The 18,954-nt window shown below is 38.7% G+C and overlaps 1 protein-coding gene and 1 long non-coding RNA gene across 4 annotated transcripts in view; both read left to right on the top strand.

Annotated features, from left to right (window-relative positions):
* CADM2 (cell adhesion molecule 2) overlaps positions 1-18,954 on the top strand; it is a 579,337-nt gene that overhangs the window by 500,010 nt on the left and 60,373 nt on the right. For all 3 annotated transcript variants that reach the window (XM_086883564.1, XM_086883566.1, XM_086883565.1), the window contains one exon: positions 16,776-16,954. In XM_086883564.1, the coding sequence (XP_086739690.1) occupies positions 16,776-16,954 (179 nt within the window). The remainder of the gene's footprint in view (positions 1-16,775; positions 16,955-18,954) is intronic.
* Positions 762-8,953, top strand: LOC147654430 (uncharacterized). The gene is made up of 4 exons (XR_015285215.1): positions 762-897; positions 1,090-1,141; positions 8,352-8,409; positions 8,911-8,953. It is a non-coding gene; the product is annotated as an uncharacterized LOC147654430 (long non-coding RNA).

The raw sequence follows: 18,954 nt of genomic DNA on the forward strand, positions 1-18,954 counted from the left end.
AGAGTAGTATAAAGTATGAACAAATAAACATTTTACTGTGAGAAATAGTGTTCACTTTTAATAATGAGTGCCTACCAAGGAGCCAGGCTTGGGCTATAAAGTCATTGTAAATGATGTTGGTGGTGACTCCACACTGTGTCCTCTCTTTTCTAGCATCTGTTTGAAGAAGACTCCCTTGAGTGAGACAAACATTTTGCAAAGGCTGCTGGCAACAAATACTAATGGTAACAGGAACCACACACCACTCAGAGAGAGAGAGGCTGATTCATTTGAGAAGGACCTGACAGGGCTCTAGGTGAGACAGAGGAAAGCCAGTGAAGGGAGTTAAGCAGAGACTGGACTCAAGCTGGCTCTGCTCTTTGCCACAGCTTCCAGGTTCTTCTCAGCTTAGATGTTGTGTTTTATATCCTTGAGGACATTCCCTGCCTCCCATGAGGAGCCTTTTGTCCCACTCCTCCAGGCCACAGAAGCCCCTCTGAACAGTGGCCTCCCCTCAGGTGTGTCAGTACAGCCAGGTGTTAATGAACACATTCCACCATCTCCTCCAGGTCTTTGGTATTAAAGAGTTAAACAGGACCCAGGACAGACTCCTGAAGAAATCTGCTTTTAACTGTCCCCTGGGTGGAGTGTTCCTTCAGCTCCATCAATGGCACAGGCAGTTTTTCACCCAAGGAATGGTGCAAGCCTCCAGGTGACAGTGACATCACAGCCTAGATGCAATGAATGGCGTTGGAGACAGCCACCAAAGGCGTGCCAGAGTCAGAGTACACAACATTCACTGTCTCCTTCACCTACAGATCCTGCCATTTCTGCAGAGTTTTCACATGTTTGGTAGTTGAAAAAAATATGGAAACATTTATCTCATGAATCATTCTGTCACAGGCTTAAGGATGAAAGGTAAAGAAAAGAGCAGAAAATATCTTCCTTCCTCTGAATACTTGCTTTAGTTCAAACTAATTCAAAGTGGAAAGACATCTGAACCTAAGGAAGGCATTTTGAGAAATACTAGGAGGGACACATTTGAATTTCCTGATTTTCTCTGTATGATGAGAAATATAATCATGATTTTCTTCCTGAAAACTCTGGCAGGACATAACCTTTGAAGAGGTTGACTCCTTCAGTAGAACACTAATTAGGAATGGTAGGTATGAATGATCTGTATGTCTTATTTGATTCATACCCTCAGAAGAAATAATTAGAGTTCCTTCATACTGTTCATACCTTTTTTTTTCTTTTTCTATTTTTTTTTTTTTAAATTTCCCATAGTATCTGAGAACTTAGCAAATATTTAAATGTTTACTTTTACCACACCTTTATTTGATTAGATTATTCCCTTGCCTCAAATTTACAGCTGGGAACTGAAGCAGCAAAAAGTCTGAAGTTCTAAACTGACAAATAAGTGGTGTATATTTCATGTCTAACATTGATCACAGCCCCTGTTTTCCCAAGAGTATTTTGCAGTGACACAGCATCTCCCTTTCAGGAGACAGCTCATCCTTGGTTTGAGTTGTGACAGTGCCTTCTTAGCACGCCTACAAACCTGTGCTCAAGAGTGAAATCAGAATCCAGGGCAGAAAATTACAGAAACCCACTTGACATTCAGCCATTAATGCTGTGGTGTAAGCAGTTTGCCAATATTGCTTTGAAACTGCATCCTAATGGCAGGTTTAGCCTCTGAGTCATTATTCTAATGGCCAGCCTTTTGTCCAGGGACAATTTTTTCTGTCCTCCTTTGATATGATGCACTTCCTGGCTTCTCTGGTGGATAAGGTGGAGGTTCTGTAAGAAATGATCTCATTTTCTACATAGATTTAATTCACTGCAATCTGGATTTGTGTCATGAGTACCTAGGAGCCTAGAAAGGAATGCTGGTATCAATTCTGCCTATATGAATAATCATAATGAATCTGGAAAAGCATCCATGTTTCTGTGCTTATAAATCACTGTTCAGAATCAATCCACAGCTCAAACTGGAAGCTCAGGCAGCATCAATAAATATTAATGATTTGGAAAATTGGATGGATTTTTCCATATCCATGATGAAATACTACCCTGGCAAAATATGAATGTGGCATCAAAGTATTTCTCCCTTAAGCTTCATATGCATTTGTACATAAGAGATCCTGACTTGTAAGAGTCTCTGGTTTCTCTGGAAAAGACCATCTACAAGTAAAATCAAAAAAAGTGGGGGTGAAAAAAAAAAGAGGGGGGGAATTTAGGTACTGAGGTTTCACTGCTTTATGTTTAGATCTTTGTCTCAGCAGAAAGGTGGATGTTTTTGAACAAAAATGCTGTGCATTTAACTAACCAGGAGCCCCCCTGGTTCTCTTTGCCTTGATCCCAGAGCTGGCATTAGCTGAAATATCTTTATCTGATTTATGCCTTCTGAATGCTCTGGGTTTACAGTGAGGTTTCCAGGGACACATGTCACACACAGCTTTGGGCAAGGTTCTGTAAATATATGCTTGAATAAATGCCTACAAGCGGACAGGGTATTGTATCTGTGCATACAGACTGGGAGAAGGGGAAGAAACCCTCCTCAGGGTCCTCAGGCCTGTGCTCCTTGTCACTGGGAACAGCTCTCAGGATAGCTCAAGCTCTCCTATTCCTGTCTTTTGTCTTGCTCTCTGTCCCTTCCAAGTTGTCTTTCTTTGAATTTGGCTTGTTCAGCAGTTAGATAGAGCCTGTCTTCTGAAAATACCACTGGTATCTCTGTCCTGCCTGTCTCTTTGCCCTTGTTATAGTTTCTTGAAATGTTCTTACTTTGTCTTTTTTTTTTAAGCATTGATTTTTCATCTCTGTATCTTTATCCCATTTAGGCTGTCTGTATGGTTTTTGCTGTTTGGAGAAGTGTAAGCTTCTATTTCACCACAAGGAACTTACTCTGAGTGATGGTTATGGTTAACTCAAACCCTGTTAATTTGATCTAATGTGATATGTCCCATCTCAGCTGATGTTAATCACTCTGTCTCCTGTGGTTATTGTCAAACACAGAGAAATGTTGACCAATTTTGGAATTATTTTAATTTTGAAGGAGTTCATGCTAATGATATCTCCTGCCTAGATTTAGTGCACATCTATTATGTTATGTTTAATGAGTGCTCATTTTCAGGAAAATGTTCTAAAATCTTATGAAGAATATCATATGAATTGTAGGGAAAAAAAGCTGCCTGGTGAAACTTTCCAGATAGGTAGTTTGTCTTTGCAGGTAAAAGCCAATTATTTTAAAGGATTGTGTAAATATTCAACTTAAGGCTTTCTATACCAATATTTCACTGACATTACACCTCCACTGTAGAATTATGCCATGATATTGTAGATAACATATTATGAAGCAGGTAGAATTTTTGCTGAGATACAGTATGTATATTCAGTAGATTAAATTTCAGTTTGTATTAAACATCCTGTCCTTCTGGGAGCTTGTACCTTCTTTTCCAGCTGGGATATTCTACACTTTTTTGTAATTTTTTTTCTTTTCCCCAGTATTTTGCAGAAAGCAGGGAAATTGGTGTTAGAAAAAGTGTGACACAAAAAGAAGCAGGTGGGAGCATTAGTGGCTGTCTGAAAATTACACTTTACAATAAAACCTCCTGCAGTGCTTAAGAACTTCCCCTTTAGTGTTCTGTAAAATGATCACATTGCCTAATAGGCTCAATTCAATAATTGCTTTTCCTCTTTTTTAAGCATCCCTTTTTTGCAGTGTTTACTCATAAAAGTGCAGAAAGTACAGTATGAAAAACAACTGCACGCAGCATTTTTAGTACTCATTAAATCCATTTTGCATGTGTATGGCCTTTGAAATAATTCTTTTCCTTGCTCTCAGGTGGAAACACATGCTGAAATAAAAAAGGCCTGTGGAATAGAATAATAGATAAAATTGAAATACAGAGGTAATTCTAAGTACGAGACTGCAAGTTAGAATATGAGAAGGAAGTTTTGGGAGAGGATCTGATGTTTGGCCTTTTAGATACTTCAATTTCTGTAGACAAGTGTTTAGCTACAGTTACACATAAAATTATGGAGTTTTTGAATCAAACTCTGGCAGTAGAACACAAAAAGGCACATTAGTTTAACTTTTTCAGTGTAAATCATGCTGATTATACTGATTACGTTTCACAATTCAGGAATGTGTGTAGCAGATGTTAAGTGGGACACCCAGTGTCACAGGGGAGCACCAGCTCATTGAATATCTGCATTTTTACCCCACATTTACAGCAGCAGAGCACCCTCAGAACACGAATGTGCTGTAAGCTAGCAGGGTAAAGCACCATCCTTCTAGAGGAGCTTAACTCTGCTCTTTGATCAGCATAACCTCAGGAAAAAATGAGATGACAAGATAAATGGGGTTGTGGTTCTGGCAGGCATGACAGTAAAGAGGCAAGAGAAGTAATAGATTGTGTTAATTTATTAGTAGTGCAACAAATTATCCCTTCTTTGGCTTAGGTAGTCGTTGACTTTGCATTGCAAGGAAGATCTTGGAGAATTCTTTGACTGGTTAAAAATGAAATTGCCATGTCCATATTATCCCAAAACTTACATTATTTAGGAGCTAAGGAAAGATTGAGTATGAGATTTGCAGTCTTGCACAGGAGACTGCTGCTCCAGAGTATTTTCCTCCAGGGGCTGTGGGACAACTCCTGCTCCTGCACCTGGCTCACCTCTTCCCATTGCTTTGGTTTATTCCTGCTTAGGAGAACTGGATTGGTCACTTTTAAGATGGAATTGTAGAGATTTACCGAGGATGAAGAAGTGCTGGTGGGATGGATTGTGTTATCCCTGCGGTGGGAGGGGCTGTGGGTATCTCTGGGGGATGAGGGCAGGGACAGATCTGTTTTTCCACTTACTGTTGCTTTTTGATTATGATTTTTTGTTGGGTTGGTTGGTTTGTTTGTGGGGGTTTTGTTTGGGTTTTTTTGGTTTTTTTTGTTTTTTTTTTTTACTTTCTAATGCTCTCAAATATCCCTAACCTACCTTTCTACCTCGTACATACAATTTCTAGAATCTTCCAAAGGGTGTCACAGACTGAGGGAGCTCTCAGCACCATCTTCATTCAGCTCATTCTTTAAAAAGTATTTATTTGCTGTTTGCACCTAGAGGCAAAAAATAAAGTCTGGGCAATTATATGGTAATCAACATCAAAAAGAGGAACTACATAAAAATGAAGAATCTTGTTAAGAAGGAGTTGTAAGGGGCAACCAAGAGAATTAAAACTTTCCAGGCAGCCTGAGGACTATGCTAGAAAAATAAGAGCTTAGAACCACAGGGTCAATACATATCACCTAGCAGAATCCCTTGAGAAGAAGAAGTTGGTGAGGCTAAACAGAACAGAAATCAAAGTAATAAAAAGGGCAAAGCTATAATTTGAAAAGCTGAAGTTGTTTTCCAAAGGAAAGAGAAGATTCTTAGATCTTGGCAGATTAAATATAAAAATTCAGTAAGCCAAACCACCAAAAAAAAAAAAAAAAAAAAAGTGTGTTTAAGGAATAACTAGAAAAGAAACTTGAAAATAAAAGTTATTTTTTTGATTAAATAATGGAAAGTTTCTCAGTACATTTTTACGAACGGAAGTCAGCAGGAGCAGAAGAATGTCCATGTCTATAGAACTGACATCTGAGCTTCTCAAACACTGAAATTTGTAAAAAGGATCAGAATTACCAGACATCTAAATAAAGGCAAAATTTCATGGGGTTGGAATTCCTTTTGCAGAGGGAAAAGCCCATTTTATAAACATTTTGTAAACAATCCTTGAAAGGCAGAAGGAATAGACCTTGTGGTGGCCTATTTGATATAGAAAGGGAACATTAGAGATGTTTCCAAAATTGTAAATGGTACAGAGGTAGTTGTTAAGGACTGCCAGTTCATTATCTCTAAAATAGAAATGTTTAAGAGTGAGTTAAACTGACAAGAACCAGCTTTGTTGCCAAGCAAAGACATAATTTTTCATAAAATGACTGGTAAACGCTGGGAATTTGTTGTCAATAGATATGACAGATAGTGAAAATTCGCAGTAGTTCAAGGCAAAACTGCCTAAGTTCTAGAAACAGCAAGTCCTTAAGGTTTACAGAGTATTTTTAAACTGCTTGGTAGCAGAGATGCCTGAGATCTGTGCTTGGCCTGTTCCCTAGACATCTGCTTATCCCTGGTGTTGGAGTTAAGGGACTGGGCTAGCTGAACTTTTTGTCTGACTCAGTGCAGCTGTTCTTTCACTGCTCAGCATTGAACACGGGCTGCTGTGGCTTGCTGGGACTGGATGTTAATGCAGCTGGATCCCTTGGAGAGCTTGAGGGTATCTTCTTTACAGTACTAAAATTATTACCATGAAGGTACTAATGAATAATCTTCTGTATGCGAAGTTTGTGTGAGCTAAAGCACTTGTCTCTGTCTGGAGATAATAACACATCTGGGAAAAGAAAACAAACTTCCTTAAGTAAATAATGTTTATCTCTTTTGCCCTTTATTGTACAACCATTTCAGAAGTTATTTTTAGATGCTAAAGAAATTGACACAAACCATGGTATAGAACTTAGCTCTGAAATACAAATGCTTGTAGGTTCACAGTGTATTCTTGTTAGGATATTGTTATATTACCTTGAAAGCACGAAACATTATTCATTTTGATTCAATACAGTGCACTTCAGCATCAGCTTTTCTTTACACTGGTGAAAAAAATAACTGAGGTACAAAAATTTTATAGTGTATTTTAATTCCTTTGGTGCTCCTATAAACTGTTGTATATAGCAACAGATATTTACTTGCTGAAAAGGCAAAATTCAACAGAAGATCTTAGAAATGTCATTGCTGTGGCTAGTTAGGAATGGTTTCTTCTCTGGTGAAAAGAGGATATTTTGCTTCATCTCCCAAACTTCCTGACGTTCTTACATGCATTGAAAGTCAAGAAGTGCGTACCTTGGTTAATGAGGGTTGGTACTGAAGCCCTTGCTTGTCATCCGAGATGCAGCACTGGTGCTTTTATCAGCTCCCTGGGTGTTGTCACTGCACCTCAAGCGCAGGAAGGAATTTTAGTTTAATGAGGCTTCTCTTTGACTGTGTCTTACATCAGCAGCAAATGATTTCAAACAAGTAGTATTTGGACAAGCAAATAACTGTGAATGAGATTTTCAACTGTTTACTTAATGGAAGAAGTGGAAATGAATCAGCCGCTCTTCATTTTCCTCTTTGATTCTGGTGCCAGCAAGCATTTGACCTTAACTCAGAAAACGCAGCTGGCGTTTCTTAGATGGGATTTCTCAGCTTATTGTAATAACAAAGTTTCTGCTGAATGTTGGGACACAGTGAAGGCAAATTCAAAACAATGCAAATTAGGTGTGTGAACATCCATCAGTGTGGCAGCCTGAAATATCTAAGCAGTTGAAAATCAGGACTTGTCAAAGAGGAAAAAAACCCCTCATAATAATATTTGCTCATTAATTCCATGATATACCCTTCAGACCTCAACTGGCATTGAGGATATGACCAACAGACATAATGAAAAAGGAACTGAAAATGTGGTGTGACAGCAGTTCCTGCCTGCTTCTTGTTTTTTGCAGTCCCAACCATTATCTCTATGTGGCACTTCAGCATAACCTATGTAAACCAGGCTATCTTAATGAAATATACCTTCCTTAATCCTGTAGCATGAAAATGTAAAGCATATAAAATCAGTGGTGCTGAAGCTCTTTCTGCTATTTTTTCTCTTTTATTCCTGATAAATCAGTATTTTCCTCAGTGCCTGCTCCTCTGGCTGGGGATGCAGCGTGTTTGTAAGCTGGTGTGAGGAGACAGGGTGTTAGAAACGGGTCTGAAGATGTGCCAGATGAGAAGATGTTATTTTCCTCTCTTCTATGACATACACAGTAACTAAGGTGTGCACATCCTATCATTATGCTTTGCTGCAGCTTTCCAATCCCCAGCAGTACTTCATTAACATTAAGAACATAGTTCCTGGTTAATCCCAGTAATTTGCAGCAGCCATTCTGATGCATCCACTTGAGCACCATATTATCTTAATACTGCTGACATTTGCATGTGTTTGAAATACATTTTTTTCCAGATACTGTTCATTTAATCCATGGCAGTTTCCATCATCCTTTGTTCTTATAGTCATGCTTTACTTACAACTGATGAAAAAGAATAATCTCCTAATTTCTCAATAGCTCTTAAAGGTTAAGAAGGAATCAACAAGGTGTAAATAGCAGCATAGGAAGCCCAAAGATTTAGCTGTTTGAATACTGACTACACAATTAGAAACATATAGAGCTGGAATTACAGTGAAACCAGGCCATTAAGATTTCAATATTTAATCAACAATTTTTCATGTGAATAAAATTATTACATGACATTTATCATTTCAGCTGTACTCTGACAGGAAAGAGAAAACCTTTGGGAGCAGCGGTAAAATATTTAAGGAAGGTGTGACAATTATTCTTTATATTCACTTATCTGTATATAGTTTCTCCCCTCTTTCCTTCCCTGCTCTTATCTGAGAGTGTCGGTCTTAGCTTATGAGAGTGAAAGGAAAGGGATTTGTCTCTGTAATTTGCACATCAATATGTGGCACCAATCCCAGGCAGAGCAGGGGAAGGACGTGTATAATCGACGTGCTCCGGTGCTGATCCAAAGTACTTTCGGCTCCAAAATTTTAAAGAGGTTTTCAAGGCATCATTGTTTTTCTGTGGGTGGACCTCGCTTTTTTCCCTGTGTGAGACTGCCTGGCCATCAGTTTGCTGCTTGGCTCTGCTGGATTTCCATCCTCTGGATGAGGGGGCAGCTGCAGAGCTCTGCTGCTGCTGCCTTCCCCTGCTGCAGCAGTAAGGGAGATGCACCTGCTAGAGGTCTCTATCCCCTTGCTTTCTTGCACAGCCTCCTAAAAACAAGGCTGTCACTTTTCTTTAATTACTGATATGTCATTAGGTGTGTCTTATCCATTGCCTGTGAGAGCTCCTGAAGGGCTGCAGGGCAGATAACACCTTGTGCATCCCCCTGAACAGGTGAGCGTTCTGCAATCTGCCCATATCAGGCCTTCAGTACAAGAATTCTGAGACAAAACCAGCGTCCCTGCTGCTTTATAGGAATTGGAAAACTCCTTATCTGATCTGTGGCCAAGTGCAGGCCAACCTGCAGAGGTTTCTTGTGAAGTGTTGCCTACTGCTTTGTCCTTGAGCTATTGCCAGTTAGCTCACAGTGGCCATGGCTCCTGCAAGGTCTCTGTTCCCCAGAAAGTGAGGCAGGATTTATGACATAAGATTGTTTAATGTGGTTTGAGTCTTTTTGTTTGCTTGTTTTTTTGTTGGTTTTTTTTTCCTCTCTTTCCTGCTGCTGTACTGGCCTGCCCCTCTCCTTGTGCCTTTTTAGCCTCAGGAATCTTTTTGAAAGACATGCTTTACTTCTGTGGAGGACTTTTTTTTTTTTTTTTTCCTGGTTAAAATTTAAAAGGAATATAAATTATTTATAAACTGGTGGCATAAAATGAACAGTATAGCCATACATGCCAATTTTTTTTAAAGACATGGTTTTAAAGCAGACTTCTTATTAAAGCTGTTCATAAATTGTAGAGGTTATAGTGTTTCCTCTGAACTTGAGATGGTTTGAGCCTCAGACTTTGAAATACATATAAAAAGTGTGGTTATTAGCTGGCTACTAAAAGTGTTCCAAAATACTTGGCATTTTGATTTGAACTACTAAAAATGCATTAAAATGTCCAGGTTTTTTCCAGATTTATTTTGAAAAAAAAAATTAAGTCAGTGGCTATTCCCTGACATGATGGTGTATTTAAAGTAGAGGATCACCTATCTTCTTTATAGTATACATAAGTTAAGGAGTTATCTTCAGTTCTATTTGCTCCTAAGTGGTGGCCTGGCCTTGAAAATTTGGAAATATGGCAACCTCTTCCTCCTCCATTTTTTGGATTCTAGATTCATAAGTGATGGGAGGCATAAATTAATTAGTTCAGTAACTTTTGCCTTTCATGGACACCACTGCTTGCCTGGTGAAGAAATGTCTTGAGAAGTAACAGAGGAGTAGAAATGCCCCATCTATTATTTTGGAAGTTGGTCAGATTCAGAGAAAGTGAAACAATGGAGAGGGGAAGAAATGAGACACCAGAGGTTTGAAAGCAGGTGTAGTATATGACAAATGTGGGAGAGATTTGTGTGAAGTGGGGTGCCAGAAGGACAGGTTATAGAATGGCAATTCCCTCACAAACTTTTGTTGGGTTTGTTTTGTTGTTTGTTTTTTTCTTTTTAGACAATCTTTTTGTCCATTTCTAGCCTCCCTGCTGCTTACAATAGTAGAATACAAGGGGTATTTCTGATGCAATTCAGGGATAAGTTGTCTTCTGATTTCACATAAGTTCTCTTGTTGATCTGTCTCGTGACTATGAGAAAGCCATTCCCTAAAATGCTGTTCACAGCAGGGCTTTTATACTGCTCTGAGAAGATTGTGAATAATACTGGAATTAGGTAAGAAGCTTCACACACACACACACACACACACACACACATATATATATACATATATATATGGATTAGGTACTTCTCAGAATATTAGTCTGATATTTCCTTGCCTTCTTGAAAATTAATAACAAGTGAAATGTTGTGGGGATTTTTTTTTGGGGGGGTGGGGAGGAGGAACATGATATGCACAAAGGGAAAAACTAGAGGTAAGTAGTTTCAAAGATGTTACTAATTTATTGGCTTGATGATCAATTGAGAAAATCTCTCCAGACAGAGAGCAGCAGCATTGCAGAGTTGTGTTAAAGGTGGAAAGCCTTAGGTCAAAGGGTGTCCTAGACCCTAAGGGTACTAAAGGATAAAAGGAAATGGATTATCAGCCTGATGAGAGGAAACACAAAAAAAAATAAAATAAAATAATTAATGCAGAAACAGAGCAGTCAATTTCCCACAGGCAAAGTTTTTAGACCTGAAAGGAACCTTAATATGAGGTGCAAGGAAATGTTGGAGTGTAGATAGGAGGAAATATGAGCATGAAAAATTACTCTTTTACCCTCTAACAAGATATACTTTGCATCTTTGGGTAGAAGAATAAGTATCTTTGCTTTGAAAAGACTCTTGATTCACTTTAATCAGTTGCTGTCACAGTCTGCTGAGGGATAAGGACTTCCAGCTGCAAATTTAGTCTATCATATCAGCATGGTTAGCGCCTGTAATCCAGCCAGGGTGGGAGGACTGCCAGATTTATCCAGAGCAAGATGCAGGCAGGGAAGTCTGTCACCTCAGTGTAGATGTGATGAGCAAAGCAAAGGCTTTCTCTATCTTGGACAAAAGGTAAGGAATGAAGGGCATTTGGTTTTTAGCTGGCTTGGTTTTTTTTGTTTGCTTTCTTGCTTTCCTTTTCCTCATTTTCTTTTTTTTTTTATTTTTAATGTTCTCTTTTTTTCCCCTGTAAATGATTGTTAGCACCATTTGAGATCCTTTTTACATCTTTATTATTTATGCACCTTTTTCAAAAACATAATATGCTGCAGCTCTCTTCAGCACTTTTTGTTGTTCCTGTTGTCTTCATAGCTGTAAATTCTTGTCAATCTTTTGTGATATAAAAAGTTGAAATCAATATTTAGTTGACACCTCACTTTTTAACATATTTTTGGTAATTTAATTTTTCACCATTTAAAAAGTATTATTATAGAACATTATAAATAGTTTTAGGCTACGGTTTGTCTGCTGAGATGCTTAAAAGAGAAAAGCAGAGGCAAATAAAATAATAGTCAACTCAGATGTTCAAAGCTTCCTTCTTAAAAAAATAAGAGAACTTTGTGAAAGCTGCTTTGGATATTCTTTACTAATTCTTCTGGGGAGAAAAAGACTCTGTGAAGGTTACTCAGGTTTTGCAGAAATAGAAAATCACAGAGAGTTCTTATCTCATAAAATAAAATCTATCCATCCAAGCCTTTTATGAAAGGTTAGACACTGTGGATATTGATGTTTTTGATAGATGAAATGCTCCCAAACCAGCTCATCCCAATATGAGTCCTCAGACTGAGACTTCATATAAACAAGAGGTTCCCCCAGGGTTTAGACTTTCAAGTGGATGATTAACTGGCAAAGCTAAAAATCCAGTTTCTTGATACAAAGGAACTATATGTTTCAAATTAATGAAGCAATCATTCCCTTAGATGACTTTTAACATTGCACCAGGTTTTCAACAAGAAACACTGATAAATCTTGTGATGCATTTTCCATTACTCATTTGAACATATCCACTAGATTATGAACTAGTTTTTTATGGACTTCAGAGAATACCAGTTCTCTTTGGAGAACTAAAAGGTATTTTTGGAGAGGGATCTACTCAAAATAATGAATTTTGTTTTTTCTTGTTAGTCTTCCTCAAATTCTTCATCTTCCATCTTTATTTATACCCACATTGGCTACAAAATTTTGACAGGATGCTTCGAGACCCAGTTGGATGATAACATCCCCATTGAGACTGGACACGTAAAAAGGTTCCCTTGGGGTATTTTTGTTGTTTGTTTTGGTTGGTCAGGGCTTTTTTCTGAGTGTGATCTTATGGAAATGAAAAGGTTATTCTGTGCTATTATAATGGGTCAGTAAGTTGTCCAAGTGTTGTTCATTAAGGACCCCATGAAGAACGCTTTGTACGTGACCTTTCTATACACAAAAATTAGAAAAGGGCAATAAAAATGCATACAGCCAAGAAGTTTCAAGTTAAAATGGTTTGCAATGCTTAAATTCACTCTGTTCAAAAAGAAAACATAATGCAATAGATATATGTATAATATTTAAATGAAGGGTAAGTTAACTGTTATAATTATATATTAGTTAACTGTTATAATTATATACAAAGATCTCACTAGAGAGGAGAATTACAGGAACGCACTGAAACATTCCTGTACGTGGGTTAAGGGTGGAGAAAGGGACAGAAAATTGCCAATCTCATCTTAAAATACTCCTGTGTAATTTCAAAGGCCTCAGCTAAAAAAAATATAAAATAATGCAGACAAAATATAATTGTTGACTTTCATGTTATGTCAACACTTGTTAAAAAGTAAGGCAGTGCCAAAGCATGTGGTTTTAAATTTATTTTTTTCCCAATGTATTTCAGTTTGCCTTTACATTTCTCTCTGATTTGTTTTGAAAGTTTCTCTACTCTCAAGACTAGAAAATAGTTTTGCTGTATTTACCATTTCCTTTTTCAGTTGTTTGTAAGAAAAGTACCACAATATAAAACATGAATTGTTGTGGAACTTCACTCCAGTGTTTTATACCTTCATTTTAATCCCATTTTGTTCTGACAGGAAAGGAATAGCAAATTTTGTTGGTTCTATGTCAGGTTTTGAGGCTAACATGAAGACAGTTAACAAACTCAAATTTCCATACTAAAAACCAGTGCATTTTTCTAAGACTTTCACTGAATGCTCAAATGGAAGGTAGTGTTTGTACAAGCGTCCCCGTTTGTTCTGGTTCAGGAATCGAGAGAGTTATGGCAATTCATTAGTATTAAAAAAACCCCAAAAAACAACAAAAACTCACTGAAATTCTGCAATGTTGGAGATGTATGCAATAGAGAAAATATGCAATATTAGGAATGTACATATTTGTCAGGTGTTTTAGCATGTCAAACCTAAGCATCCCTTTCAAAATGTTGGGTAGGAACAAGAATCTCTGTCTGGGTCTGCACATGTGGACAGGCTTCAGTGGGATAAATGTGTGGGGAATGCACACTTGTCTATGTCTTGTGACAGAGAAAGCAAGGTGTTCCAGTCTTTCAGCTTTGGACACTGAAGGTGCAAAGGCGATTATGAAAGAATAGCCAATGTTCTCTAAAGTCAGGATTCCTTTGCCCCTTTTTTTGTGTAGTTTTTTTCCCTGCTGATAATCTCAGAAGACATCAAATTCTAACAAACAGAGAAAAAGAGGGAGAGACAGGCCTGCTAAGTGCTGGGCTGTTATAACAGGAAGGAGTGTTACCCTGTCCTGCAATATTAATTGCCACTTCTAGGAGAGCAGTGAAAGACAGATAAAAGTAAACACCATTTTGCATGGCAGGTCGGGAACTTCCAGAACTCATTGCTGCAGGAGGTTGGGTTGACAGACAAGCATAAGCAGATTCCAAAAGATATTTTTATAGGCACCAGGTCTAAATAATGAGAAGATACAAAAGAGAAGGAGAGATGTGGCCTGCAGCACCCCTGACAGGATGGCTGTGGTTGCTGGCAGAGTGCAGGAGGAATGGAGAGCAGGAAATGGATGTACTCCCATGCTTTCCTGAAAGAGCCATCCCACTGTTGCTGACCACAGCAGTGTCATGGCCTGGGTGCAGGGGCACCTCTCACGTTCTTAGCTCACTTCTGCCTAATGTGAATTGCTTAGACCAAGAATGTCAGAGCTCCCCAGCAGTGCAGGCAGAAATTACCTCTGTGCCCGTGACAGAGTTGCTGCTTTAGGCACCACTGTGCCCGGGAGCGGTGAGTGGAGGGAAAGCTGTGCCCGGCCACCAAGATGTGTTCCTGTGGTCCTGCTGCCCAGGAATTGCTCTGCTGCTGCCACAAATACAGCACAGGATGGCTGAATATTCACTCTTGATCAGCAGCTTCCCCAGCACCCAGAGAATGCAGATTTGCCTCTCGCTAAGCCCTGGCTTTTCTGCCACACATCATTTTGCAACCACAGCTAAGTGCTCTGTGTAAGACTAGAGTTGGTGTATTACAATGTGACAGAGCTCCCTGAATAATTTATATCTACAGCTCCATTTCATACTTATTTGTTATCCTATAGGTTTCCCCCTAGGATATGCCATCTAGTTTCAATTTAAAACCTAAGTTCCATAAATTACCGCTGCACAGAAGTTGCTTTAACACGCCGTTTATGCAGGTAATGGTGCACATTTGTAGCAGAAGTGTTTCAGAGTCCCCACTCCTGGGATTACAGATCCACAGTAAGCTGGGAAATGGGAAACAATGCAGAGTTGGCCGGAAAATTGAACAAATCCACCTGAACGTATCGCGGCAAATCACACCTTAATGCTGGGAACTCTGTAGGGCGATGTTTCTACACCAGCATGGACATCTGGATTCCCTGCTTGCATAAAACAGAAAGTGTGTACATATTGTGTACCATGTGTGTGTGCATACCAGTTCATGAAAATGAATTTAGGAAGAGGATTAAGACATATTTATGGTAAGGCATAAATAAGGCCCATCACATCACCAGTTCTTAATCCTTGCTTTTATTCTCTGAGCATATGATTTTCTGGGAGAAATCAAGGCTTCGGAGAATAGCCAGTCTAAGTACTAAGTTTGACAACATTTCAACAGGGTATCATCCAAAATATTACTAAAATGTATGTAAATCTATTAAATTTCAGAATAAATATTTTTCTTCGAGGACTAATTTGAATTTTGTAGAACCAAGTGCATTTCAGAAAGATTCCCTCTGTTTACATGTGTTGTCTAACTCAAAAGAAAATCATGACATTACAGCCATCAGAACTATTTTTCTGTTTATGAAGTCACAGTCGAGCTAAATGCTTTTCCTTAAGTATTTAGGTTTAATTCTTTTTCTTAGCACTTATTATATCTAATAGGCTTTAAACACCTGCTTCAAATTAGTGAAATGAAGTGTTTCTTGAGTACTGCTGGTGACTAACCTGGCAACTGCTGATTTTATAACAGTGTATTATATTTTGGTTTATTACTGAGTCATACAACTGGCATCTTTGGTTAGAGATTGATATGTGGCTTATACTGCACAAAGCTACAAGCAAGGTAGCTTTGAATGCCCAGGCTGTGAATATCCTGCTGAAGTGACTGGTGTGGAAGGGCCTGAGATGCTGTCTGCTCACAGACAAGATTCAGTAAACCAATCTTTCATTCCCAGTTACAGGCCTGTCTTTTTGGTGATTTCCCTCACGTAAATTTGAAAGTATATCTTGTTACACGCAAGTAAAGGCTGTGTGTCAGTAATAAATACATCCTGCTGACTGTTAGGCAGGGCTCATGGACTGTGTTGCTTCTTGAGAGTCTCTGGGAAGGAGTCAGGGGTGCCTTGCCAGTGGGGAGGTGTATGTGAACCTTCAGGACTGACAGTTCCCTTCTCTGTGGTGCCCTTACCTTGCCTAGGGGCTGATCACTGCCAGGGCATTGCCTTTGGCATGTTTGATGTGAGTGCATCAGGCAAAAGAGGAAAGGTTTCACAAGTGAAGAAAATCCAGGATTTCAAGTTGAATCTTACATTGCTTGTGATAACATGTGGAACAAGGAATTATTTAAGGGAAGGATGAAGAAAAGGTGGAAAAAGGGGTGGGCTGTGACACAATGCAGCAAGAGAAACAAGTTTAGGTTGTATGTGGCACATGCTACTTTGGGACTGATATGCATACTCAGCGCGTTCAAGTTTACTTGTGAATATGAATGGCCTAGGTAATTGAAGAATACATTTACAAAACACTTACACCCATATCATCCTATCTGCACTTACCTTGCCAAGCATCTGTGGGCCCTGGAACCTCATGAGAACAATTTTTTGAAATTTAGGAAAGATCTTGTCCTGTTATAGTACTGTTCTGCTTCCTTTTTTTATTTATCTTCTTTCTTATTTTTCTGCTTGTTCTTTCACGTTCTTTAGAGGTTCACATCCAGGATGGTAAGGTTGTAACTGTGACAATTCATTAGATCCAGTAATTGAAGTATTCTTGGGATGGCAGGTGACTGTTCATGGGTAGCTGATGCTGCTGTTCCTGATGTAGATGTTGCATATACGTGTTTCACATGTCTAAATGAATGCCTTGCTTTGATCCAACAGGCCAGAACCAGTACTGTGGACAAAGGATGGTGGAGAACTCCCAGATCCAGAGAGAATGGTTGTCAATGGCAGGGTTCTAAGCATCAGCTTCCTAAACAAAACAGACAATGGCACATACCGATGTGAAGCAAAAAATCCCATTGGCCGAAACAGCACAGAGTATGTCCTGATAGTGCATGGTGAGTGTGCTCTCCTTAGTGCATTCTATGCATATTTAACAGGTCCAGCTGATACTAGCAGGTGCTTATGGTCATTGTGGAAAGAATAGCAAGAAAATTTGGAAGTGTAATTGCATTTTTATCGATGCTGTCGCCTAGCTGAGGGGAGTGTGTTGTCTTTCCTTTAATGGCATGCTTCTCTTCTTACAGTTTAAACAAAATAACTTCTGCTCTGAACTTTTTGCTAAGTAAGCACCTGTAAAAATGTTTGGCACTGCGTGGGTACTGTTTCATAAATGCTTGCCTCAGGCCCAGCTATTCAGATAAAGCTGGTTACAAAAGGATATATGAAGAGAAATATCAGACAGGTGCGTGCTTGAGGTTTTCTGCTTGGCTTTTTGTAGACCACTGAAGACAGGACATTGGATGCTTCACACAAGTTACAGCCTGCTACTGAGAAAATTCAGCTCATACAAGTTACCTGGTATCACCTGGCCCTTCGTTACAGTCAGACTTCAGAACTCTGTCATGTCCAAAATGCATCATACTGCTTCCAATAAAATGGAAAAATAGGAAGGCTCACATTAAATTACAGCTGGTTTTTTTTTTTTTTCCTCTAATAAATTAGGCAACAATATGTGTCATGTAAAAAAACTGGTGCTGTCTACATCAATCATGAAATAGATTGATACAACCCAGCTGTAGGGGAAACTGTAATATAAAATTAGCATTTGCCTTTAATACAGCCTGGCAATTTGGATCTAGGAGTCTCAAAACATGGTGTTCTCTTATCACAGGTAATTCCTGGAAGGTTACGATTTCCATAATTTGAATTTTAATATAAGAGAATATAGAGGCAGAACCTCCACTTTAGTTCATGGTGGTACTTTTTTCCTCTATTTGTTTTTAAATGCAATTTCTTATAACTATGACAAAATAAAATGAAAAGATCTAATGCAAATTTTAGTCTTTAAATAGACAAGAGAATTATGTAGATTTTATTTGCTCATGATGAGCTCAGTTACAACAAGTATACATTTCCTTGGTTGTTGTAAGGTGTCAGAAACATTTTTCACTGCAGGTTTACCTGCCTCTAGGTATTTGGCATAAAACTTCTAGTAAGTGCTGCTTTCAGGAATGAGATATTTATTGGCACTGTTGATGAAATGTCATTTATAAAAAGAAACACTTAGGTTCCTTTTCATTTTTCTTCAAGTTCACCATTAGTTTATGTAGGATTAGTGACACAAATAAGGAGCTCTTTGCACGAGGAACACGGAGCCTGTACTGCTGCGTGAGTATTTCTGTGTTAAAGACAAACAGCAAAACTAAACCCTCTAACCTCTATTTATATTGGCTGCCATGAGAAGAGGAAAAGAAAGAATGTCTTTTGCATCCCAGAGGCGGTGGTGTGGTGCTTGTTGGCTGCAGGCACAAAGTGCTCTGCCTTTGATGAGGTAACGGCTTCTGCACTTACCATATGTTGAAACTTCTGTCATTTGTGTTTTCTGCCCAATTTATTTATGTGATTATTTCTGAAAATATGGCCTTTTATAATGGGGGATCTTTTTCCATCAGTGGTGACTCTGCAATAGAACTCTATCAAAGAACAGTTCACCAGACCCGTTCTTGCACAGTGGTGTGTCCTCTGTTGATCTGATTATCTTGCATCAACTTTCTGGCAGTCTGTAAAATCATTCATTATCAGGGAGGCATTCTATTATATTTGGCAGCACATTAGGCATGTTATCAGGTTTAGCTTGCTCACCGCTGACCTTTTCTGTTATGAGTACCCGAGTTTTCCTAATTGCATTTCTGCGATTCCAGCGCTGGAGCTAGAGAAGGTAAATGTCAGGTGCTTTCCAGATTTCTGAAACAATCAGAGTTATGTGACAGAGCATGAGATGATGTTTAGTACTTAACAGCTTACTGGGGTTCAGAGTTGTAAGGTTTATTTTAAGTACAAAGGGGACTGACACAATTATTTTATCAAGTGTAGCACAATCAGTTGTATAGATAAA

This window comes from Cyanistes caeruleus, chromosome 3 (assembly GCF_971803275.1).
Source record: "Cyanistes caeruleus chromosome 3, bCyaCae1.hap1.1, whole genome shotgun sequence".
Classification (NCBI taxonomy): domain Eukaryota; kingdom Metazoa; phylum Chordata; class Aves; order Passeriformes; family Paridae; genus Cyanistes; species Cyanistes caeruleus.